The sequence below is a fragment of the Mastacembelus armatus genome, chromosome 23 (genome assembly GCF_900324485.2).
Source record: "Mastacembelus armatus chromosome 23, fMasArm1.2, whole genome shotgun sequence".
NCBI lineage: Eukaryota > Metazoa > Chordata > Actinopteri > Synbranchiformes > Mastacembelidae > Mastacembelus > Mastacembelus armatus.
The window spans coordinates 13,660,399-13,685,655 of record NC_046655.1 but is presented as its reverse complement, the minus strand read 5'-3'; the positions used below and the strand labels follow the sequence as shown (position 1 = coordinate 13,685,655).

The following is a 25,257-nucleotide window of genomic DNA, read 5'->3' as shown; positions in this document are numbered from 1 at the left end:
TGACCATAGAAAACACTGTGAGGTTTAATCATACAACTGTAGGAATCAAACACAAATATAAAGCTGAGATATATGTTGGAAATCAGGTATATTATAGAAACCAGAACAAATAAATGAGCTATTGGCTGCAAGTTATTGTTCAGGAAGGAAAGAGAAAGCAGGTAAGTGTGGTCACAGCTGAGGAGTGACAAGGGCAGAAAACAAGAACAGATCTAAAATATGAAAATGCAGTAATGATGCTGAATTAAGGGACTTAAACCAGAAAACAAAAAGCAAGACAAGTGAAATTCAAAACAGGTGCCTCCCCTAAATTCAGATGCTATTCTTATTTTTGTTTTACGCTTTCGAGTTTCAGTGATCTGTACTTTTCTCTCCAGTCGAACAACAGATTTGCATTTAGAGAAGTGCAAGAAAGACAGCTGACATTTGCCACAGAGACAAGTCAAACTGGGACATGACACGAGCTGAAAATACTCATTAACAAACATCATGTCTCTAGAAGGTCAGATTTTTGAAGGTTTAATGAGTCTTTGTGCTCAAAAAGGCCAAAACTGGAGCTGCATGACAAAAAAGGTCAACCTCATCATATACACACACACACCGAGTGTTTAACCTCTTCTGAAGTCGACAGTGTGGCCAGTAAAAACAGAAACCGGGTGAAACTCATGTTTTACTCACAGCTTTCTTCTATAATCAAACTAAACTCCACAAAACAACAAATAGAAAGTTGCAACTAAAAACTAATAATTTGCTTGTTGAACTAATTTGTTTTCTGAAATTTGGGCCCTGGGCCAACAGGTTGAAACTGTCGATTCACAACCTTCTCCTCCAAAAAACTGATGCAATAGGAAAAAAAACTACAATAATGTTCATCTATGATCTTCAATACTAGTACTAAGCTGCTCTTAACAAAGCTACAACATTTTAAACCCTGAGTCTAGAAACTCTGGGTTGTGATTCATGAGAAATATGTTGAGTGGAACTGGGTGAATGATTTGTAGAGAATTTCATCCCTTAAAACTTTACTTCCAACAGTTTTCTCACAGATAAAACTTAGACACAAAAAGACTGAGGTGTGTGTGTGTAACAGTGATAGACACCTGACACTATCAAAAGCATAATCTCTATGTATATATATTCACTGGAAGAGTGGGCTCTTTGTTTCTCTGGATGCCTGAAAACCTCTTTTCCACCAGCAGGAGGCACCACAGTCAAACAGGTCAGTGTGTCACAGCCTATTGTGTCCCCTCTTTGCCGGGTCAATTAGTTCCCTTTACTTGGTGAGATTCAGGTCCTCAGTTTTATTTTATGTAGGAACAAGGAAATAGAAAAAGAAGTTGTCTTGTTGCTGGATGGAGTCACAGAGGAAAGTCCTTCAGGTTCTGTCTCGCACGTTGTCGCTCAGGAAGACGATGTTGTCTGGGGACATGAGAGAGTATTGGGTGTTTTTTTTTATTTTTTTAAGTCATGCAGAAAACAAAAGTATGAGTGTACCTGTGTATTTTCTGACCTGCGATGATGGTGGTGGCCTGACGTCTGACTTGGTTCTTGTCTACATACTCCCCATAGTCCAGTTTCCCCTCTACTAGAATCCTGGATCTGCAGAAAACAGAATCTGGATCAGTCACAAAAGATCTTCTGTCACTGCTGGAATCTAAAAGGTGCCAGTTTTACTTTTACAGCCATGCATTCACTACTTTCTGTCTGTTGTGTAACTTCAGTGGGATTTTGACATCAAACTCTTTAGTGCCGTTTTCGAAACTTCTATATGATCATAACCTGCACTGTCAGTTCACAGCTTTATATTATTAAGATGCAACACACGTTACCTGTGGATGTGATGTTTTAAATGATACTTCACCAAATGTTTCGTGAGTTTCCATCTTTTTCAGTAAAGGAAATGACAAATCTATGAATTGATCATCAGCATTGTTGCAGAATAAACTTCTGCCCATATGTGAACTGACTGAGTGTTTCTGCAGCACTAAAACTGATTAGAGTGTTGAAAATATGCAGATCCATTCCCAGGACACATGTGGCAGCAGAGACATGGATTTTGATGCCAGAGTGGTTTGAGGAATTTTTTATGAATGTTCAGTCTTGGACATGTCTCCACAGGAATTTCATTTGACCACAGCGGCTGCTATTTATGAAGGGAAATAAATGTGTTCAGCCTACAGGGTGTGGAGAAGCTGTAATGTACATTTTCCATGACAAACCACAGAATTGCGTGGTTCCCGGTTCAGATCTGTCTGGGGACACTGGTCCCCCCTCCCCTCTGCCACACCTCCTGCCTCTGGTGAAAAACACAAAGTGCAGCATGCACTGATCCTCTGCTGGTGCAGGGAGCAGGGAGACCTACCCTTTCTTGACGTACTGGTAGGCCACGTCTCTCAGACCAGGTTTGAACACCGACACACGATGCCATGTCGTCTTCTGACTGATGTCGCCTGCAGTCAGAAACCAGCAGGATATAAATCAGCTCCAGCTACACAACAAACCTGCGCAGTCAAAATGCTAATGATGCCATTTCACAGCATGAGTCATGATATGACTGTAAAACAACCTTTAGAGTTAGCAACTGAAAAACACTAACATCTGTGAACTTCTACAGGAGAAACTACTTGTTACATCAGAATCAGCTTATTTGACAGCAAACACTCAAATCCAACAACAACAATCTGTTTTGTGCTTTTTAAAACAGTATTTTCACGTCGAGCTCACAGAGTTTACTTGAACAAATCTAACAAAAAGTGTCTCATGAGATTGACTGTTTCTCTGTCCCGTCACATCGTACCTGTTGTGCTCATCTCTCCTTCTCCGGAGCGCCACATCTCATTGGTTGCTAATGAGAAGATGGTGACAGGGTTACGACCCTCCACTTGTCTCATCACAGGATCCTGACCAACCCGACCCAGGAGCTGTACGCGGTTTATCGCTGGGGGAAAGACACGTACATTAGTGTTATTAGTCACAACTACCTCATGTGTGCCCTGAAATATACACAATATGTCACAAGAAGAATGAAGACATGTAGTTAAGACATGGAAAGAAAAGTTTTGGTGTGAATGTTTAAACAGAAACTTCACTTACATCTCTCCAGGATGAGGCTGGTGTCTGTGCTGCTGTATCTCACCATCTGTCTGAAGATCTGAAGGAAACAGACGTTCACCACATTTCTCAGACAGACTGACTTCACAGTGTCAAAGTCAAAGACATTTAGAGAGTTTTCTCAAACCAACTGATTATTTAACCTGTTTATTCTGAGGACATCAACAAATGTGATAAACGAAACCAAATTAACTTAAAAACCAAAACTACTGACCATGTGTTTATAAATGAATGTGTTTATAAACGAAAATAAAATAAATCTGGTCCAGTGTTAATCATTTTCTTCTCACCTGTGCTGAGGCACTTCGCCACATCTTCTCTGTGTAGATGAACTGACCTGAGCAACACAAACACAGAAAGAATCGAGCCTGTGCACATCACTATAACGTCAAGGCAGACAAAGTAACACAAACTCAGAAATGCGTCTAAAACGTGTTCATCCAATTTATATCTTCAACGTTTTGTTTAATCACAGCGGCAGTAAAATTAGCGGTTTTTTGAATGGAGTCTGGTGAAATTGCGGTTGTCACATGGCGGTCTGGTGCAGACAAATCCCTAAAATCAACACTTTTCCCAACGCAGTTTGGTTTGAAAGCAGCAGCAGCTGAACAGCAAAGAAACAGCAGCGTGTTGGTAAAAATCAGAGTCGAAATGCGCCGACAGGTAAAATAAGAAAAAGCTCGTTCAAAACTCACCAGGTGCAAGACTTCGGTAACCTCGCACTATTTCCGGTCCGTCCCTAACAGAGCTCCGACGCTCTGCCGGAGCGTTGTCGCTACCGTTCCACTTTGTAATTTATATGTAAAACATTACGAGTCTGTTTTTTAACTGTTGAAAATAATAAATGTTAATTAAATATTTTCAATAATGTCTCATTCCAGACCCTTTTTAAAATCGTGTCGTTATAGGAGTTTACGACCTTTGTATCTGTTGTGTTTTGGTATTAAAAAAAATCTAAAGTTGTATGATGAAAAAAAAAAATCCCACAGAGTTTTACTTGAAATTTGCTGATGTATTTTATTGACAGAAAGTTGATTAGTTCTCTGGTAATATCCTTAGCTTCCACAAACGGCCACCAGGTGGTGAAACGTCTCCACTAAGGAGGACATTTACTATTACAGGCATATTTGGGACAGAATTTAAAGAAAAATGTTTTTAACATAATGAAGACGCAGGGTTCATATTCATCTTCTCCGTGCTTTCTGTTAATTTAATAGATAATGAGATTAGAGCTGGGCCGATAGACAACTAAAGCACATTACTCGACTTACAAAAGTTGTATAGGATTGTAATATACAAAATAACTTAATAAAACGGGCTTACATTATAATAAAAATCAAATAAAAAGCAAAAACAGAACAGAGGCAAATAAAATATAGCATACTATGTGCTGTGAAATGATAGTAATACACCACAATACACGACAAATGTGCAGTATTATCCACGCATATTAAATAAAAAGCTTTTATACAGCATGTTTTGTATTTGTAAATGGAAATGTGGATTTAATGAGAACACAGCAAACAGGCTGCAGCCCGGTCTTCATTAGGAAAGAGTCTGTTAGGTTTGTTTCAGCCATGAGGGTGCGCCCTCCGTAGAGCGGGGTGGAGTTGGTTGGTCTGATACGGACTTTCTACAAAAAACTCCGTCTGACTTTACAGTATAAACACATCAACACACTCCCTCTGGTTTATAGGAGCGTCACCATCTTCGACAAGCTGTCAATGCTGCGCGGTTGGAGATGTCCCTCATAATCCACTTTTTATCAGCTTTGGGTGAGTTGAAGCTTTTACTCTATAAATGTGTTTATATGAAATCTGCTGTCAGCTTCATCCTCTGTAGCTGCCAAAATATCTGCTCCCCGTCCAGCACCAACACAAGGAAGAAAACTATTAGTTTCCCTGCGTTTTCCCAGAAATTAAACTGTTCCAAAAAGTTTGTAAAGTAAAGCTGTTGTGGGAAAGTGTGAAAGCTAAACTCTCTAATTCCACTTTGCCATGAAATGTACACAACCTCAGTTTTAATTGAAGTGAACAGGCTGTAAGGCCAAGCTGGATCTGGACTGAAAACATCCTGTACCTGTATCTTCACCGTGAGGTCTGTGCGTCTGGCGTCATGACAGCACCTTTCCTCCCCGCAGCTCTCTGGGGTCCTGTCCGGTCACTGGTGCCAGAGTCGGCGGATATTTGCATCAAGGGCAGCTGCTACCCCGCCACAGGTGACCTGCTGATCGGCCGAGCGCACAAACTCACCGTCTCTTCCACCTGCGGCCTGGAGCAGCCGCACCGCTTCTGCATCGTCGGACATCTGGAGGTAAGAAAACAGCCGCTGCTGCAACCTGGACCACAGAATAAACGCACTGGGCGTCACTGCAGTTCTCATCACTTGTTGGCATCAGATTTGTTTGTGTGTGTGTAATAAAATCAGCCTTCATTGCAAATACAAACCTTTGTAAAACCAAAAGACTCAGAATGACTTAGCTATGTTGAAAACCCTGCTGAAGCTTCTAATACATCAGGTACAGTTTGGTGCAGCCTAATTACTGCAATATGTGGAGGAACTTGCAGAAACAAATATCTGCAGATAACAGAAAGTGGGTTAGTTTGTTACAGAATTCACTGCCGGCCTTGAATGTGGCCTTTTTACTGTGGTGATTTATCTCTGATGAAGAGAAAAGGGCCAGTTTGTCTGTGATGTGGCTGAATGAATGAAGCTGGGACTTATCTCTGCCCCATTACAGTTAATAGTTTGCACTGGTAGGTCTAAGATAATGACATCAACCCTCTACATCAGCTGGATTTCAGCTGTTCAGTGATAAACCAAGACATGAACGAGGAACTACTGGGATTAAATTGTGTGTGTGTGTGTGTGTGTGTGTGTGTGTGTGTGTGTGTGTGTGGGAGCAAGCACATGTACAGTATCTGCTCGCTGTCATGTTGAGTGGGAGTTCAGACATTCCCCTTCACAATAAAACCACTGTTTGCCTCACAATCCCTGCCCTGTGTGCATGTGAACCGGGGGCGAGGTAGGGGATATTCTCTTTTTAACAAACCCCCTTTGGTGAGTTGTGTGTGTGTGTGTGTGTGTGTGTGTGTGCGTGCGTGAGTCCGATCATGGCCTTTCTGAGGATGAGCACAGTCCTCAAGTATGAGATGCAGCTGAGGAGGAGGGAGGAAGTTAGACTCAAGCAGCAGACTTTATCTCCAAACGCTGTTAAGTGGAGCCACTTCTGAAAACTCTCATCACATTTCAACACAGACACAGTTGGCTGGGCTCAGTGAAATTGAGAAACTCATTTTGTTTATTCACATGCTGAGATATTGTGAGACGTACGAATGTGTGTGTGTGTGTGTGTGTGTTGTACATGCCAAACTATCTGCTGTGCAGGCGGGGCCCTGCTGTTGACACAGGCACTGAAGACATTATTAAACAGCCAGATGTGATGTATATTGAACATATGAAATCAATTTTCCTACTTTGTTTTCTCTTAAACTACTACATGGACAAAAGTATGTGGACACTTCAAACCAGCTTACTCACTTGTGTTTGTGTAGCTTTATTCACTCAGCATCAGATCCAGGTCTGTTTTGCACGAGAGACCTGAGACTATATTATATAAAGGCATCGCGTCATAACAAGACAAACATCACACATGGACATATTGACCAAAACAATCATGAACAAAGCTGTGCAGTTCATGGCATATTTCCATTATTAATCCAGAAATCATTATTTTTTCTAACAAAACTCAATGATGAATCAATTAATAAGAAATAATCATCTCCAGCTTAATCAGTAATGTGAATAATTATTATTTGTAAAGGCAATCAAGCAGGTATACATCATCCATCAGAGTATTCCTACTGACAGTGGAACAACTTTCCACCAAAGAAATAACTGGGATTTTATTTTAAATGAACAGTGTACTGGGGTAAAGACACCATGAGAAGCTAATGAGGAAAGGTTTTATTTACAGTTTGAGTGAAGTGATCCTTTAAGCCTTTCCATGCTAACTCTGTCCATCAGGAGGACAAGAAATGTTTCATCTGCGACTCCAGAGAGATGTACGACGAGGACAGCAACCCTGTCAGCCACACCATCGAGAACGTGGTCACCACCTTCGCCCCCAACCGCCTGAAGACCTGGTGGCAGTCGGAGAACGGTGAGAGGCAGAAAACACGTGTGAGAAAGAAAGAAATGTAGCTGTGTAGTTCAGAAGAGAACTGAAACTGATCTCACGGGAAAATCAAGTTCAGTAATAACTAGACAGGACATCGCAAAGCCTCTCGCTGCAGCCAATCACAAGAGGCGGGGCTTGCAGGTGTGCTCAGGAGAACAGATGTGCAGATGAGAAACAGATGTGTTGTCATCTGAACAGACACAACACTTAAAGATGGGAAATAACCAAGTGTATAATGACACTGTGGCTGTTTCAAAGACTCCACTGCTTGAAATTTAGAATTTAGACATTTAGACATCAGCATAAAACTCTCCAGCGAGAATATAAATTATATATATTCTTCACATATAGATGTTTCTGTGCTTAAATGTGACTTTTATGATGATGGATGAGGTCCTGGAAAATATAAATGTCTGACACAATCTGAGAAGTAAATGAAGCTTAAATACTTTTAGTGCTTTTCCAGTGGAGGAACTTTTCCGGGATTAAGTAACCTCATCTGTTCCGGAAGAACACACCCCCCTTGCAAATATCTTTAATTGGAATCACATTACAGCAGGTTCCCATGCAGACTATCCTGCTAACTTTGCTCCAACATCTGGGCCATACATGCACACACTGTTCCCTCTAAATGGTGGGAAACTGTTAAAGGTGTGAGTCACGGAGGAAACGTCAGCCAGCACTGCAGATGGCTGCAGACACTCAGCCCCTTTGCTTGGGATGACCTAACTACCCTGCTCTAGTCCTCCAGTCCCATCTAGGCATCTGAGCTGGTTTGGCCCAAGATGGTGCCCAGAATGTTCAACCCAAAGCATCACACAGTTGAAAATGTTGTTAAGAATCATAGCGAGTAAAATGTAAAAATCTCTGAGAGAAGTGAGAGAAACACCCAGATTCCTCCAGGTATTTGCTGGATCAATGCAAGGATCGGCGTGCTAACGCGCACACACACAGATGATGCTGATAAACGTTGCTTCTGACTGGACGGAACAACAGGTGCTTCCTAGCTGTTTGTTAGCAGAGACATTACACACAGATTAGTGAAGGAATTACAAATATCTGCCGTAACACAATCCAGAACCAAAGCTTAAAATGATTCTCTTTATACCTGGGTGTTCCCAGAAACCCAGCTGCCTTGGCTGCACAAACTGAGTGTGTAAAAGAAAAAACATCTGGAGCCTGCTGACAGTTTTCATACTGAATCTTTAGGAATGGAAGCAAATCATACGTCTTTAATTGATAATTGGTGTTTGATCTGTAGGTGTGGAGAATGTGACCATCCAGCTGGACCTGGAGGCTGAGTTTCATTTCACACACCTTATCATGACCTTCAAGGTGCCTGCTCTCTAAAACACACACACACATACATATATACTCCCACACCCACAACATGGAGATAACACAGCATTGAACAGCTGGGGTTGAGGAGTGTGGAAAATCATAGTGGTCCCTGGAGAGCGGTGGGAAGCGAAGGAGGAGGGACAGTGTTAACAAACTGGTTGGCTGTGCTGGTGGCCAGCTGGACTCACACCCCTCACTGACATAGCAGTGACAACACACATGCAACATGCATCCTGTCCCCTCCTGTTTTCAGATCCAGTAGAAGACAGGAAGGTTCAGTGTTCACCACCTCTACAGCAACATCACCATTTTCTATTTACTCTTAGTACTCAGTATTAACCAGTGAGGGAGTCTAGAAAATCAAATTAACATTCTCTAAATTTAAAAAGTTGTTGATCATTTTAAGACATGTGGAAGATGATAATCAGATAAATGAGTAATTACTGGAACATTTTAAGGAAAAATTAAAAGGGAAAGCTTCAAAAAAGGAGGATTACAGGAAAAGGAAGACAAGAAGATACAGGAGAGTTTTCTTTCATAATGGAAAAGTCCTAAGAAACTAACTGGAGTTTGGGGATCACAAAGAAACACATTTAAGATAATAATGAATAAAATAATTCATTAGTTATAATAAACATGCTTGGATCCATCCCTGCTTTGCTTCACTTATTCAAATAACATGATGTTATTGCATAGCGACATCCAATCATCCAATCAGAGAGCTTTAATAATCATGCAGTGAGTCGTCACAGTGATCAGTGATTTTTTCTGGTGACAGACGTTTCGTCCAGCTTCCATGATCATCGAGCGCTCTATGGACTTTGGGAAGACGTGGCAGGTTTATAGATATTTTGCCTACGACTGCAAGTCGTCCTTCCCCGGCGTGTCCTCTGGTCCCATGGTCAAAGTGGACGAAATCATCTGCGACTCCCGTTACTCAGACATCGAACCGTCCACCGAGGGGGAGGTGAGTGGTTCAGTTATTTACTTATTTATTTCCCAGTTCTCCACTGACAGCAGTGTCTGGATCAGTAAGTGGGATATAAACATGATTCTCTCTAGTTTTTCTTTTTTAGGTGATATTTCGGGTGCTGGACCCTACCTTTGAAATTGTGGACCCCTACAGCCTGAGGATTCAAAGTAAGCTGCACCAATAAATACGTTTCTTTGGCAGCTTTAAACGATTATTTTGGCCTCTTTTAATGAAGCAATGATATTTACCACCCGCCCCCCATCACAGTTACATCTATTGGAGGAGGAGCAGTGGTCTTTTCTCTGCAGACTGATTTAGGTGGATTATTACATGACATATTTGAAGTTAGAGCAGGGAAAATAATGAGAAAAGTGAGAGATCAATTATAATTCACATCAAAAAAAAAAGAAAAATATACATTTGTAACTGATGGATTTTTTTCATCTGTTATCTGATCGTGTTAATCATCTTGTATAGCTTGAATCTGAATTCTAAAAAAAAAATCCCGAGGCAATTAATATGTAACAGCAGTGGAAATAAGTTCAGTAGCTTTTAACCGTCTGTAGTAAAAAGCAGCTTCCAGGAACAGAGCCGCAGGCGTCAGGGGTCACACAGGAAGTGTAATGGAAGGAATTTCACATGTGGAAGCGACTCGGCCTCTGTAAACTCACCTACATCCAGTCCGAGACACGCTCACATGAAGAGGCCTCGTGTTAAGTATGTGGTGAATGCTGTGGGTGTGTGAGGAACAGCAGCAGCATCCTGCACAGCTGAAACTCAGCGAGAGCGTTTCAGTAACTTGCTGCATCGTGTGTAGATTTACAGATAAATACATGCTGAGTCCTAAACACTCTGATTCTGCTCAGGGTAAACAAAGCTGTTAAAGGATGTGATGTATCACCTTTGCAGACATGCTGAAGATCACTAACCTCCGAGTGAACTTCTTGAAGCTGCACACGCTGGGAGACAACGTGCTCGACCCCCGCGAAGAGGTGACGGAGAAGTACTACTACGCCATCTACGACATGGTTGTCCGTGGAAACTGCTTCTGCTATGGTCACGCCTCGGAGTGCGCCCCCATCCAAGGAGCACCGACGGGAGCAGAGGGCATGGTACACCCAACACTCTCAGCCAATAGGATAAAAGAAAGCAATGTAGAGGAGAAAACAGGAAGTTCATTCTCAAGATTACCTGAATCTGGTATATGTTGCTCTTTGATGATCCAAACAGTGTTAATTTAGTTTAATTCCGTGTGTGTGTCCAGGTCCACGGCCGCTGTGCGTGTAATCACAACACAGAGGGACTGAACTGTGAGCGCTGTCAAGACTTTTACCACGATTTGCCTTGGAGACCTGCAGAGGGCCAAAACGCTCACGCCTGCAAGAGTAAGAACCCAGACATAAATCAGTTGTTGTCTTTTCTCTCGTCTCTTCGCTCCTAAAGGAGAAATTTGACAAATGCTTTGATTCCCTTCTGTCTCAGAGTGTGAGTGTAACCACCACGCCACCTCGTGTCACTTCGACCTGGCCGTGTACATGACGACCGGCAACGTGAGCGGAGGCGTGTGCGAGGACTGTCAGCACAACACGGTGGGTCGACAGTGCGAGCAGTGTGCACCTTTCTTCTACCAGCACCCCAACAGAGACCTGAGGGACCCCAACGTCTGTGAACGTACGTAACCTCTGACCCCTGAGGGTCCCACTGCTCCTGCAGTCAGATACATGTCGGTGTCTTGTTTCTCTCCGGGTCTTCCTTTGACAAACATCTGGAGCTGCACGCCTCAGTCATGTTGAAACCTTTGAAGTGAAAAACACAAAGACTTGTCCTTTAAATTACAAACTGCTCTGTGCTGCTCACTAATAACTGACCTGTAATGTCCCTGTAACACATGTTCTTTTATGGCTTTATCCAATCGTCACTTTATTTCACAAGATTGAGATTTGCTGACCAGAGGCCGCTCATTTTGCACTGCATGATCCCCAGAGGATAAAACATTTCCATGAGATTTACCCACAAAAGGTTTTTCCTCTGCTAAGGTTAAACATACTTACATAATTATGTGACCATGACCTGAAGTCACTGTTATTGTCTCCGCAGCCTGTAACTGCGACCCGGCCGGGTCTCTGCAGGGCGGCCTGTGTGACTCGAGGACCCACGTGATGGCCGGGCTGATCTCAGGCCAGTGTCGGTGCAAAGCTAATGTGGAGGGCGAGCGCTGCGACCACTGCAGACAGGGCCACTACGGGCTGGGACAGGGGCCTGACGGCTGCCTGTGTAGGTCACACTTAGACTGCAAATGAGGCCTGTACACTTCTAATTTGTATTGTTGGTGGAACGTCTCAGTTCACATGAAAGCCATATTGTACATTTCTTCTACATTTATCCCAGATCTCTGTTCTGTCATAATGTAATAAGGTTTATGGATAGTTCCCCTCACTATGAAACACATTACTCCTTAAAAAGCCTTAAGAAAACCCTTTAATACAACAACAATAGGGTTGCAACTTATTTTCATTAGAGTTTAGTTCTTAAACATCAGAAATCAATAACTCATAACTTCCAACAACCTAAAGATAAAACATTTACTATAATGTGACACCAAAAAACACATTTAGGTTCCTGGCCTCAACAAATGTTTACATTTTTGCTTTAAAAAGTATTTTTTAGCCAGAGCTCATCTAATTTCTGCCTTAATTCAAAAAGGAAAAATTCAATGAGAAAGCTTTTTGTAAGAGCTTTGATTGAAAGTGCCTTTTCCCAGAGGCCTTTGCACTAAAGCTTCATCACAGACACAAACCCAGTATAAATATACAGACACAGCTGAATGTGTTGCTTCATTGTTTCGTTGTGTTTTGGCAGCTTGTACCTGTAACCCGCTGGGCACTCTGCCTGGAGGAAGCTCCTGTGATTCAGACACAGGAAGGTGCTTTTGCAAACGCTTCGTCGACGGACTCAACTGCGATCAGTGTCTGGTACGGATCCAAACTGACAGTGTGGACACGTTTCCCTCTTTCTATAAGTCACAAACGTCTGTTCTCTGTTGTTTCCCCCGCAGCCGCAGCATTGGGGTCTGTCCCACGACATGGACGGCTGCAGACCATGTGACTGTGACCACGGTGGGGCTGTCGATAATAAGTAAGTGTAAAGACAAAATCTGTTGTGTCAAAAGGCCACAGAGCTGCAGCTCCATCACGCTTTAAATATCAACCACTTTACTTTTCAGAAGAGAAGCATCTGCTCTTTATCTGCCACATCTGAACATAATGAGATTTATGAGGTTATTTCCTGATGTTCTTTGTAGTTTACAAGCATAAATACACATTAGCAGCTCATGTTAGCAGCTCCCATAATCTCCTCTATCCTCACTCATTTTAAATGTCACCATTGACAAAGCACAGCTGCAGTTTTATTCATTTATTTTTCTGTCGATACGATTACAAAGTTATTTTATCTACAGCTCCACAGAATGATCCGTTTATTAGATACACTCAGCAGAAACAAGTCAGTCTGTAGACACTGGCAGATTTATTGTATAATATCTACATCTCTCTGCCCCACAGCTGTGACACTCACTCAGGACAGTGTGTGTGCAGGGAGCACATGTTTGGGCGACGCTGTGATCAGGTCGAGTCTGGTTTCTACTTTATTGCTCTGGATCACTACACCTACGAGGCTGAGGACGCCAAGCGTGGACCTGTGAGCGTGTTAAAATGTACCACCTCTCCAGTAGTGCATTTACAGATGTTTGAACTACATCTGCCTGTCTTTGTGCCAGGGTGTGACGCTGGTAGCGAGGCCTTACCCGCTGGGTCGTAGTCCCACATGGACCGGTTTGGGCTTTGTTAATGTACCAGAAGGAGCCTACTTAGAGTTCATTATCAATAACATCCCAGAGTCCATGGACTATGACATCCTTATTCGCTATGAACCACATGTACACACACACACACACACACACACACACACACACACACACACACACACACACACACACACACACACACACACACACACACACACACACACACACACACACACACACACACACACACACACACACACACACACACACACACACACACACACACACACACACACACACACACACGCCTGTCCGGAGCATATAACAATTAGATAAAACTGTACAAAACTTTAGTGTCCGTGATATTTTAGTTTTCCTGTCCATATTTTAAAGGCACCACTATTATAATAAATAGAATCTGTGAAAACAGAAACATGTTAATGGCTCACGGTGCTAACAGCAGAACTGTTATATCTTGGTGTACAGGATAAGATTTTAAAATGTCATTGTCCAGTGGTACAGTTTCATGTACTACAACAGAAGACCTCAGGAACATGTGTTAGCTTTTAAAAAGATTTATTAAAAAACACAGAGTGGAAATGCTACAGATGCTTATGCTGTATGCTTAACACATCTGTGGTGTTGGCAGCTGCCAGAGCAGTGGGAGAAGGTGAGTATCAGTGTGCAGCGCCCCGTCCACAGCCCTCCAGACTACTCCAGCCACTGCAGCAACTCCATCCAGAGTGGGGACGAGCAGTTCGTCTCTCTTCCACCTGGGTCCAGGTAACATGTTGCTCTGTGTGTGTGTGTGTGTGTGTGTGTGTGTGTGTGTGTGTGTGTGTGTGTGTGTGTGTGTGTGTGTGTGTGTGTGTGTGTGTGCGTCTCCAGCAACACATTCAGTCCACTTGCTGACTCTCTGTTGTGCTGCAGACACGTGTTGCTGGTGACCCCGGTGTGTTTCGAGAGAGGGTTCAACTACACGGTCCGCCTCAGTCTGCCTTTCTACTCGTCAGTCAGTCACATCCAGAGCCCGTACACACTCATCGACTCCGTACGTTGAATTTACATTTAAAACTCCTTATCAGCTGCTTCCACCCATCGGGCCTCACGCACCAGTTTCATCCTACATAAAATGTTGATACTGTCAGTTCTGTAAGTGTTTCAGAATCCATGAGCACTGCTAATTTTATGCAGCAGTGGCTGTAAATAAACTGAACAGGTTTCATTAAATTAAAACCCAAAGTTTCAGCACACCGTAGTGATCACTGGCATTTCTTCTCAACCTGCTCTTTGAGAGCTGTAAATGATTTCTCTCATTTCTTCTATGTGCATAGTTTGTGCAATACATTAGACTGTTTCCAGAGGGACATCGTTCCTAAAGCAGCTTTTCCACTAATGATTCAACCTGTCAGTGAACAGGACTTTTACTTCTGGACCCCTGGATGCCTGAAATATGTCCTCCTATGTTTTCATTACGGTTTTCATCATCTCTCCTCCTCCGCCTCTCCAGCTGGTGCTGATCCCCCGGGTCAGGGAGCTGGACATGTTCCATGGGATCGACGGTGATGGAGCGTGGGATACGTTCCAGCGCTACCGGTGTCTGGAGAGCAGCCAGAACGTCGTCAAAACCCCCATGACCGACATCTGTAACAGCTACATCTTCAGCGTCTCTGCTCTGCTGCACAAAGGAGCTCTGGGTACATAAGTCTTAAGTATTTCTTCTTTGACAAAAATATCATTTATCAGTTGAAAAAGTTGAATATATAATAAAATACGTGTACTATGAACCTTTTAGTGTATTAATACTGAGGACAAGAAATTATAAAAGTGAAGCAGTTTTTTTCTGTCACCATCTAGGACTTGATGAATATGTTCTTCACCATTTCCCAAAACACTTGGCTATAATATAGTTGGCTATAATCTTCTATTATACCTTTGAGTATATTTTTAAAAGATGTCTTTGTGATCTAAATCCACATGCTTTGTAGTTATTCGTGACAAAACAGTCCCATAAATCTTCACTTCTCCCTGCCTCTTCTGATTTCCCAGCATGCCAGTGTGATCCTCAGGGTTCACTCAGCACCGTGTGTGAGTCCAGCGGAGGTCAGTGTCAGTGTCGACCCAACGTCGTTGGCAGGAACTGTGAACATTGTTCCCCGGCTACGTTCCTGTTCAGCCCCTCCGGCTGCAGACGTGAGTGTTGGAGGAGGCTGCAGTGGTTTGATGCTCACTGGGAATGATCTTATATTTAGATCAATCTATAATCCTAATTTCATACCCAGCTTGTGAATGTGACCCTCGGGGCTCAGTCAGCGCCTTCTGCCACGAGGTGACCGGTCAGTGCGAGTGTTTCCCAGGGATCTCAGGGCGCCAGTGTTCCCACTGCATGTCGGGATACTGGGGTTTCCCTCAGTGCCGACCGTGCCACTGTAACGGCCACAGCGACCACTGCCACCCTCAGACTGGAGAGTGTCAGGGCTGCAGAGACTTCACCACCGGACACCACTGTGATAGGTACAGCATCATGATGATGCCTGGTGCAAATCAACCAACTCAATGTTAAGGTTCTGAAAACACCAGAGATGAAATATTGTTTTAGTTCTAAGTTGGTTTGTAAAGACCAAAATTTTAGGCTAAATGTTTTGATTTTTAGCAGCATATTAAAATGCTTCCAGGTTCAGGCACAGCTTTTTCTAGTCAACACAGACATGCCCAGAAAGAAATCAAGAGGATCATGTCAGGGGATCCACTAATCCCTCAGGAATTTCTCACCTCCCCGTCAATTTCCAGGTGTCTGGATGGTTACCACGGCGATGCAGAGTTGGATTCAGGTAGCCACTGTCGCCCCTGCATGTGCCCCGACGGACCGCGGAGTGGACGCCAGTTTGCTGACAGCTGTTACCATCTGGCCAACACTAACCAGCTGGTGTGTGTGTGCAGCCCGGGATACAAAGGTTCAAACACTCACACACTCACTCACACACACACACACACACACACACACACTCATCAGAAACAATTTCTGTCTGTGTCTGTTTTCTAAAAAAAAAAAAGATTGAAGTCTATTCTCCTTTGGTTTTTGTCACGTCAGTTGATTTATCTCCTGCTTCCCTCGCCAGGTGCCAGGTGTGATCAGTGTGCCGCCGGTTACTTCGGGAACCCTCTGGTGCCTGGCGGGCGCTGCCTGCCCTGTCAGTGTAACAACAACATCGACATGCACGACCCGGGGTCCTGCGACGCACAGACAGGATCCTGCCTCAGGTGCCTGCACCACACCGAGGGCTTCCGGTGCCAGCACTGCAAACTGGGTTATTACGGCAACGCTGCCACACAGAGCTGCAGGAGTGAGTACAGCCGCTAACGTGACACTACATACTTACTGTAGGTACGGGGTACACCTGTATATGAGTCAGCATGTTTGATTCTGTACATATGTCCTGAACATTTCCTGTGGGTTAATTCACTCTTCTGTTTTTAATACAGACAATGTACAAATGATCTTAAATTGAAGCTGAAGCCTGTTTCTTGCTGTCTCCAGAGTGCATGTGTTACTCAGTGGGCACGGTACCTCAGGCCTGTTCATCTCCTGACGACTGCCAGTGTGATCAGCGCACAGGCCAGTGTCCCTGCCAGCCCAATGTCATCGGGCAGAACTGCGAGCGCTGCACTGCTGATACGTGGAACATCTCCAGTGGGACGGGCTGCCAGCGCTGTGACTGCGACCCCGTCCACTCCTTTGGATCCTCCTGCAATGAGGTGAGTCAGACACTGGGATGAAAACCAAACCGTAATCAACGGTGCTGCTGAAGATTGGAAACATGAAATGGTTGCTATAATTTGGTGGGATATACCTTTAACACTCACATTTTACATTATAAATTTCACAAAAACACGAAGATATTTCCTCCAGGTTTGCATGGACACATTAAGGATGATGTGATTAATAAAACTGACATTGCAACCAAGTAGAAAGGGAGCGACCTCATCTGAGAAATCCCTGAAAACAACAAGGACACTCTCTTCTCTGAACTTGGATAAATCCAAGAATAACAAACACAAATTCAGAAACTGAAGAAAATGTTAATGTTTTTGTCAAACTTTCTTTTAAAAAAAAAATATACAAACATTTTCAGAAATGCAACTGACAGAAAGGAAACCCAGCTGCATTGTCATAAAACCTGCATTAGCAGCAGCAGCTGCTCCTGCCTGCCCTCCATGAATATGATGTATATCTGAACGTAATCCCAGCGATGCACCACTGACTCCACTCTCTCAATGCAATGCTGTTGGCAGACTTTTCCTTACACCGTGAGGAAATTCTCCAAACAGTTCTCACTGAGAGAAGCAGCAGGCGACATGAAGTCACTGTGACCAACCCATTTAATCACAGAGGCCTGTGTCTGTGTCATTTTTTTAATATATGGACTCCAGCTGTTTGGGCTTTGCTTCTCTCAGTTTTTTTTTCTGCATGTGTGCACACACACATATAGAGAACAGAAGAGTGTGCACCAACACACACAAATATTTGGGTTTCTGTGTTTACTGGCTGCTCTCCATCAGAGGAAGGAAGTCTCAGAATACACTGTGGGATAACTGAACACACATTTCGCTAAGAGGAGCGAGTTTAATCAAACTACAAAGGTCCATTGTGTGTGCATGTGAAAGAAAAGCCACAAAATGTACAACAAAGTCTAGAATTTAACAGTTTCAGGCACAAACTGCACCATGTCCTATTGTCTCACCCTTACACCTACTGTCTGACAACATATTGCCGACCTGTTGTGTTCTGTTGTAGGTCACAGGACAGTGCATGTGTAAACCTGGTTTTGGTGGTAGGACATGTCGAGAGTGCAAAGAGCTCTTCTGGGGGGATCCAGAAGTTAAATGTCACGGTAGGTCATCCTCACCAGCACCAATAAACTAACAAAGCACCAGAAAATGTCACGAGTCCAGTACCAATTACTGCAGTTCTGACTCAGTATCAACATACAGCACAGAGAGCCCACTTACTAAACCAAACCACACACACATGAAAATGATCAAACACTCTAAAGGCTAAAATGCTAATAACCCCACTGTGCCTGTACCTCCCCACTGCCACCAGCACACAAACAAACTTGTGAAACGCTAAAAAGTTTCTTAGAAAGTTGTCTCAGAGTTGGTGGTGACCAAAGTGGATCTAAGAGAAGAGTGAACACTGGACTTATGTTCTGCTAAGTGGCCACAAACATGACTAAATAAAAGCTAGAATTGTTCCTTAACTCCTGGATGTTTAAACAAACTGCAGATAACCAGCTAACTTCACCATATTAACTTAGAAAGTAAGAACTTTTAGCTTTATTCTGCTGCCCCCAAGTGGCCAACAATGACCAAACAATCTGTTATTTATAATGGATTAATTTTCTTGGGGATGTTCTGCTGAGCCTGGACTGCAGCCACCTTTCTTCTGCCTTCAGTCTGGTCTTTAGTGGGTGAGACAGTAACAGTTTGACGGAGGTCAGGTAAAAGACAGCCAGCCAAGAACACACCAGTGTTAGGACATGAGTCATACAAGGTTCACCCAATATGGTTGTAAACAGCCTGTTTCACAGCTCATTGTCACCGTTTCATTTAAATCCACTGTGCAGAGCCAGAACACTGGCTGAATACTCCCTGTCTGCACTCTGTTCCTGTGTTTATATTTCCTCTTAAACTCCTCAGATCTGTTTTCCCCATCCGGTGGGTTCAGATATCGTGGGAATCTACAGGATGGAAGTCTCAGCCTTGAGTTGCTTTTCCGTGGTTTTCAGCTCTTTTTGTATGTGTTTTTGTCTGAGTGCTCCTCGTTATGTAAGATGAAACGTACTGGCGGTGAGAGCGAAGTGGCTTTGCAATAAGTCGGGTTTGTTATACAGCGGTTACATGTCAGCAGCAGTGAATCAGTGTGTTGGCTCAGATGATCTGATCCCAAAAGGTTTTACTGCTAATCCAACATATTGCTGTCCATCTGCAGAAATAACTGCCTCACTGTCAGAGAAAGAATGAGGGTGTAGAAACGAGAAAAGGAAGCGAGGGGAGCAGAGGGGGGGGATCTGGAAATGACCCAGTGTTCCCCTGCTCACGAGAACCAGATGGTCCCCAGAATTCCCAAGACCCAGAGGATTCAGGAATCCTGAAGTATTCCCATGTTATTCCCCAAGGCCCCTTTAGCTGTTAAAGCAGCTGGAGCTCTCTTCATCAGCACAGATGATACACTAATGTACTAATTCATGGGAACTGTGAACACAGTGACAGCCTCAGTGAGAAATGTGGAGGAGAATGTGTGACTCCAAGACTATCGATAATGAAGCTGCTTTGGTTGTTCTTATGGACACATCACGTGTTTGGGGTTAAAACATTTGTCTTGTCGACATCTTAAAGTGCACGATGTGAATTAAAAAGACCAAACTAGATGAGTGTTATTGGCTCTTAGTTGGCACCAGCCCATAAACACCTAACTCACATAACCCTAATGTGGTTCTAAGGACATATTATTATATTAACCTGAACCAAATTACAACATGATCCATAAGGTGCTGCTCATATTGATAAAGTGAAAGACATTCATTACTAATTCTTCAGTTCTCAGCTTTAAGGAACATTTTAGTAGATTCTAGCTTATAGCTTTGGTTTGGCAGCCCAGACATTACTGTTTTAGTGATGGTGAATGTCCATTTATGGATTTGCTTGAATATTCCTGAGTTTTCCCCTGACTTTCCTCTCTGTGTGTTTCCAGCTTGTGATTGTGACCCTCGGGGAATCTCCAGCGAGCAGTGCCATCGTGCCACAGGTCAGTGTACCTGTTTGGAGGGGATGGCTGGCCTACGGTGTGACAAGTGTGCAAGAGGTTACCACGGTGAGTTCCCCGACTGCGAATCCTGCCACCAGTGCTTCGCGTCCTGGGACACTGTGGTGGCTGAACTGATAAATCAAACTCGACATCTGGAGGCTAAAGTGACAGACCTCCAGACCACTGGGGTGACAAAGCCCTATAAAGACCTACTAAGCAGCCTGGAGAGAAACACCAAGGCTGTCAGAGAAATATTAGAGAGCAACCCTGCAGGGATGAAGCTGGAGCTGATACAGGACCTGATGCACCAGATTACGTACGTACACAAACATAACACAGCATAACACAAACACCTTTTCATTGTAATTCATCACTGTGTCATTGTTTCCTCAGTGGTTTGATGTCCTACCTGGATGGAAAGCTGAACACAACAGAGGAGACCTTGAGTCTTCTTCATAGTGACGCCAACATCACCAGTGCAAACTTGGACGCACTGACCGATGAGGCTAAACAGCTGGAGCTGAGCATCCAGGAGCTCAAACAGCAGGTGTACGATGCCAAGAATTCCAACTTTCAGGGTGAGAATCCAGATTCCTGTGTTTTTTAATCCTATAACTAAAAAAGAAACAAGGATGTCATCAGCATATTGCTTCCTAATTATCTTGTTCTCACCATCTCTACAGCAGCCAACCAGGTTTTACTGGTTTTATATAGGAGAACAAACACCCTATGTTCATGAAGCAAGTGACTTTGTGCATTGTTTACACTAGCTTACTTTAACACAGCTGTTTGTCAGGAAATATTTCACTCATTCTTACCAACATTTCACCTGTAAAACACTTAAAGCAGGACACAGTCACTGTTTATTTATTCATTTCAATAAGTGTGTGTGTGTGTTCAGGTGCCATGGACACCATTTCAACAGCGCACCAACAGTCTGTGATGGCTGAGCTCCATGCCAATGCCTCCACCAGTGATCCCAGTAGCACAGTGGCACAGTCAGCCACAGTACGGAAATCCACAGAGGACAAACTGAGCAGCAGTCAGAAGGAGTTTGACCGCAAGCACCAAAGAAACTCCCAGAAACTGGACAAACTGTCCAACGAGCTGGATAAATTTGACCTGGCACCACTTAGTGAGAAGGTGAGAACAACTAGAAACTACATCCTGCTAAAAACCACAACAAAAATATTATATTTTCTGAATTATCTCTTAAAAAGAGAGATAACAATGACTCTGAACATTGTTGACAATGTATTTGTTAAAAATAAGACTCCAACCTTAAGCTGCATGTTGATAATCATCGCTTTTTGCTTTTTCTTTCTCTGCAGACGTGTGGTGCTGCAGCTGAAGGTGACGGCTGCGCTGCCTCCCCCTGCGGTGGGTTGGGTTGCGTTGGTGAGGATGGAGCACCTAAGTGTGGAGGAGAAGGATGTAAAGGCCTAGTCACGACCTCCGAGACTGCTCTCAAATCAGCCAAAGACTTCGACAAAGAGATCCTAGCAGCTATGCAGGAGGTGGACAAGCTCTCCAGGATGGTAAGTGGTCTTTTTTTTTTCTTCTTTAACAACTATTGTATAAAACGTCAAGATAGATGTAAGTAAATCACTGATTTTGCTTCAGGTTTGGGAAGCCAGCGGCCGTGCGAAGGAGGCCAAGGCGAACGCTCAGGAGGTGCTGATGAAATCCAACCAGAGCAAAGAGAGAGTGGAGCAGAGCAACGAGCAGCTCCGCAACCTCATCAAAGAGATACGAGACCTCCTCAGCAGTGAGTGCATTTCTTAACTAGGTTCAACAAAGGCATCATTTTACTTCTCAGGATCAATGATAGTTTCATGGCAGCTCAGGGTTAATGCTTAAGATAAAATGGCTGCAGGCAAACTTCCATCAGAGGACAACTGATCTGATATCTGATTACATGAAAGTGCCTAAACCTTTACATTAATTCTGATGAAGAAAGCCAAAAGAACCATGGTATATATGTATTATTTCATTTTGTTTCTTGTAATCCAGACGACAAAGCCGATGTGTCCATTATCGAGGCAGTGGCCAACGAAGTGCTGGCTCTGGAGATGCCGACTTCACCGGAGAAGCTGCAGGAGTTGACGAGTGAGATCAGGGACAAGGTGGGCACTCTGACCAGCGTGGAGACCATACTGAGTCAGAGCGCCACGGACATCCAGGCTGCAGAGACGCTGCTGAAGGAGGCAAAGGCCGCCAGGTAACGCACACAGTTAGGCTGGTAAACAGTACACAGTAAACAGCAAGTTAGAAAATAATACACTAGAGGTGCCTCCAAACACTGAACAGTGGTTCTCCAGAGTAAAATACCGTCTTAGAGCATTACACACCACTGTGCTGTGCTTCGCCATCTAATAACCTGTTCCAATCCACAGAACAGACAACAGAGAAGATGGTTTGGGTGAACTGACCTTTTAATATCATGGACCTCACACAGTCTGACTCATGATGTTGAATCAAAGCCTATGTTTCAGCTTACGCCTGCATCAGGGGACAAACAGGAAGAACCACTAGAAAACCTTTTGAAATAAAATTTCAAACATCACGAAACACAGCCCACTGGATAATCCCTCACTCAGTAATCAATGCCTCATCTGTGTCACCTGCTGCTGTTTGCTTTTCTTATCTTGGCTCCATCTTGTGGTCAAACAGAAAACTAAACAGAATCTCCAGTACAATATTTAAATCTAAATCTAACACTTCGCACTTGCACCTCTTTCCATGAAAGCCCATGTACACCTTTAATTCACTGCAAATATTGGTTATTCATTCATCAGCAAAGTTATGTTGCTATAAATTAACGTGTTTGACATTTGTCTGTCTGTCAGTGAGCAGGCGTCCAACATAAAGGAGACGGCAGAAGTAGTGAAGGCCGCCCTGGACGAGACTGAGCGTGCTCAGACTGTCGCTATGGACGCCATCCAGCTGGCCCAAAACAACACTAAAGGCACCCTGGACCTGGTGATCTCTGTGAGTCCATGTGACGATATGGTCGAACAAAGAATCAGTTTCATTCATTCATTCTTTATTCTATTTACTAATTTTTAACGACAGTTTTTAATGGCAGACAGACGGGTGGGTCAACTCCATTTAGTTTGGTTTTTAACTGATGTATTTATTTATGATACACTAGTTTCCCATTATCTTGTCTGCGTGGGCCAGGTGGAGTCGGAGACGGCCATGGCGGAGCTGAAGCTCGGGAACACCACGGGTCGTCTGCTTCAGCTGGAGAAGGAGGTCGGGCTGCTGAGACAGAACAACCTGGAGGTGAAGCAGAAGGTGGAGATGATCGACTGGATCACTGACCAGGCCAGACTGGAGGCAGAGGAGGCCCAGCAGGTCCCACACACACATCTGTCCTTTCTGAATGAACCCTCAGTTGAAGGCCCGTCTGTTTCTGAAAAGTACATTTCTTCTGTAGGAGTTTGACGAGGAGGTGAAGGATAAAATGGAACAGGTGGAGGAGCTGATGGAGGATAAAGGGGAGGTGGTGCTGGAGGCGAGGAGGAGAGCTGACGAACTAAAGCAGGAGGCCATAGAGCTGATCGACCAGAGCAAGAGCAAGCTGCAGAGACTCGGAGGTGACCATAAATATTACATTGGTTTGTTTTTCATTTCTTTAACGTTATGTTTTTTCATACTGTCTTATTTTATTTTTTCCATTTTCTGTAATAATAGAGAAACGGTGAGGTCCAAAAAAATAAAATAATGTCAGAACTTCATTGGTCCAAATTTAAGAATTCAAGCTGCTAGTTTACTACCGGTACTGGAAAATTCTTTCTGATTAAATTTCTCACATGACATTAGAAGCAAGTTGACCCAAGCACTTTACAGAAAGTAAATATAAATAAAATGATAAATATATTTCATATTTAAGCCCAGACACACTAAGTGACGTGCTGCTGCCCTGTGTTTCAGAACTGGAGAGCTCATACAAGGTCAACCAGGACATCCTGGAGGCCAAAGCTGCAGAACTGGCTGAGCTGGAGCAAACTGTGCGTCAGATCCTGGAGGAGATGAGCCACAAGATGACACTGTACAGCACCTGTCTGTGATGCTCACCTGGGTGCTCCAGCACCTTAAACTCTTCACTGTTCTCACGTGTCCTGGGTCCTAATCCCCTCAGTATTTTATGATTCTAGGAGGAAACACTGTAAAACCTTTAACACTGTCAGTTCCAAATGTTTTGACTGTGTGCGAACCAGCAACTTAACACCCAAAAGTATGTTAACAGTGGACCAAACTGTAAAGCTGCCAAAGACCATTTAAGTATTAAAGCCCCACAGGAAACCACTAAAAGCCAATGTGACCTCAATGTAGGGAATAAAAAAAAACATGTATCTGCATAAGCTCCAGCAGTCTGTGTATTTAAATGTATGACTGAACCTTTTTGATAGAAATATTAAAGTTTTATATTCAATTAATAAACCCCAAGATATGAAAAACTGTCTGGACCAAAAGGCTTTCATGAATGGTGCTGTCCTCATGAACAAATATTACACCTTTCTCATTCATCTATGATAATAAAACATGTAATACCACAATTCTGCAGGTTTAGTTTTTTGACCATTTCCTTCACACACATTTGTCATGAGAACAATAAAGATTATGAATATTGACCAGCATTTTAAAAAAACTACAGGACTGTCTTAAAAGTTGAACTTGTTACTGGTATTATAAGCAAAAAGGCCAAAACACATTAGAACAAAGTCCTCCAAACACACACCAAGGTACTAATGCATGTTAAACTCAAAGAAAGATGAGAACACCAGTAAACAATAACAAAGAAACATATTTTATTTGCATTGTTCAGCATTCAAAAGAATATTTATCCCCATTAAAATAGATCAAGCTCCATCAAATAAAATTAATCCATACAAAAGATGAAACCATCTCAGACCTTGGGCTTGTTTACAGTTGTAAGAAATTTAATTTCTTCAGATGTTCATGGATGTGTACAGTGACTCTTTGTGCAATCTCAGAATCTGAGACAATACAGACAATAAAGTCCACAGGACTGT

General features: G+C 43.3%; 2 protein-coding genes across 2 annotated transcripts; one reads left to right on the top strand and one right to left on the bottom strand.

Moving 5' to 3' along the window:
• On the bottom strand, positions 1–3,858 carry ssbp1 (single-stranded DNA binding protein 1). The gene is made up of 7 exons (XM_026327474.1): positions 3,807–3,858; positions 3,402–3,448; positions 3,094–3,151; positions 2,798–2,938; positions 2,363–2,450; positions 1,511–1,599; positions 1–1,419 (listed from the first exon to the last, which is right to left on the bottom strand). The coding sequence occupies exons 2-7, from the start codon at positions 3,423–3,425 to the stop codon at positions 1,376–1,378; spliced, it is 444 nt and encodes a 147-aa protein (XP_026183259.1). The 5' UTR covers positions 3,426–3,448; positions 3,807–3,858; the 3' UTR covers positions 1–1,375.
• Positions 3,859–4,737: 879 nt separating this feature from the next.
• On the top strand, positions 4,738–24,780 carry lamb1b (laminin, beta 1b). The gene is made up of 33 exons (XM_026326553.2): positions 4,738–4,886; positions 5,252–5,424; positions 7,138–7,273; positions 8,553–8,626; positions 9,411–9,599; positions 9,709–9,772; positions 10,515–10,717; positions 10,870–10,990; positions 11,088–11,276; positions 11,703–11,879; positions 12,465–12,577; positions 12,661–12,740; positions 13,166–13,301; positions 13,381–13,539; positions 14,057–14,190; positions 14,338–14,458; positions 14,918–15,104; positions 15,457–15,600; positions 15,690–15,921; positions 16,198–16,361; positions 16,527–16,751; positions 16,946–17,163; positions 18,203–18,299; positions 20,162–20,531; positions 20,609–20,793; positions 21,117–21,358; positions 21,547–21,753; positions 21,839–21,983; positions 22,229–22,436; positions 23,065–23,206; positions 23,399–23,575; positions 23,658–23,817; positions 24,155–24,780. Exons 1-33 carry the CDS (start codon positions 4,853–4,855, stop codon positions 24,289–24,291), a joined length of 5,343 nt encoding a protein of 1,780 aa, XP_026182338.1. The 5' UTR covers positions 4,738–4,852; the 3' UTR covers positions 24,292–24,780.
• Positions 24,781–25,257: the final 477 nt, after the last annotated feature.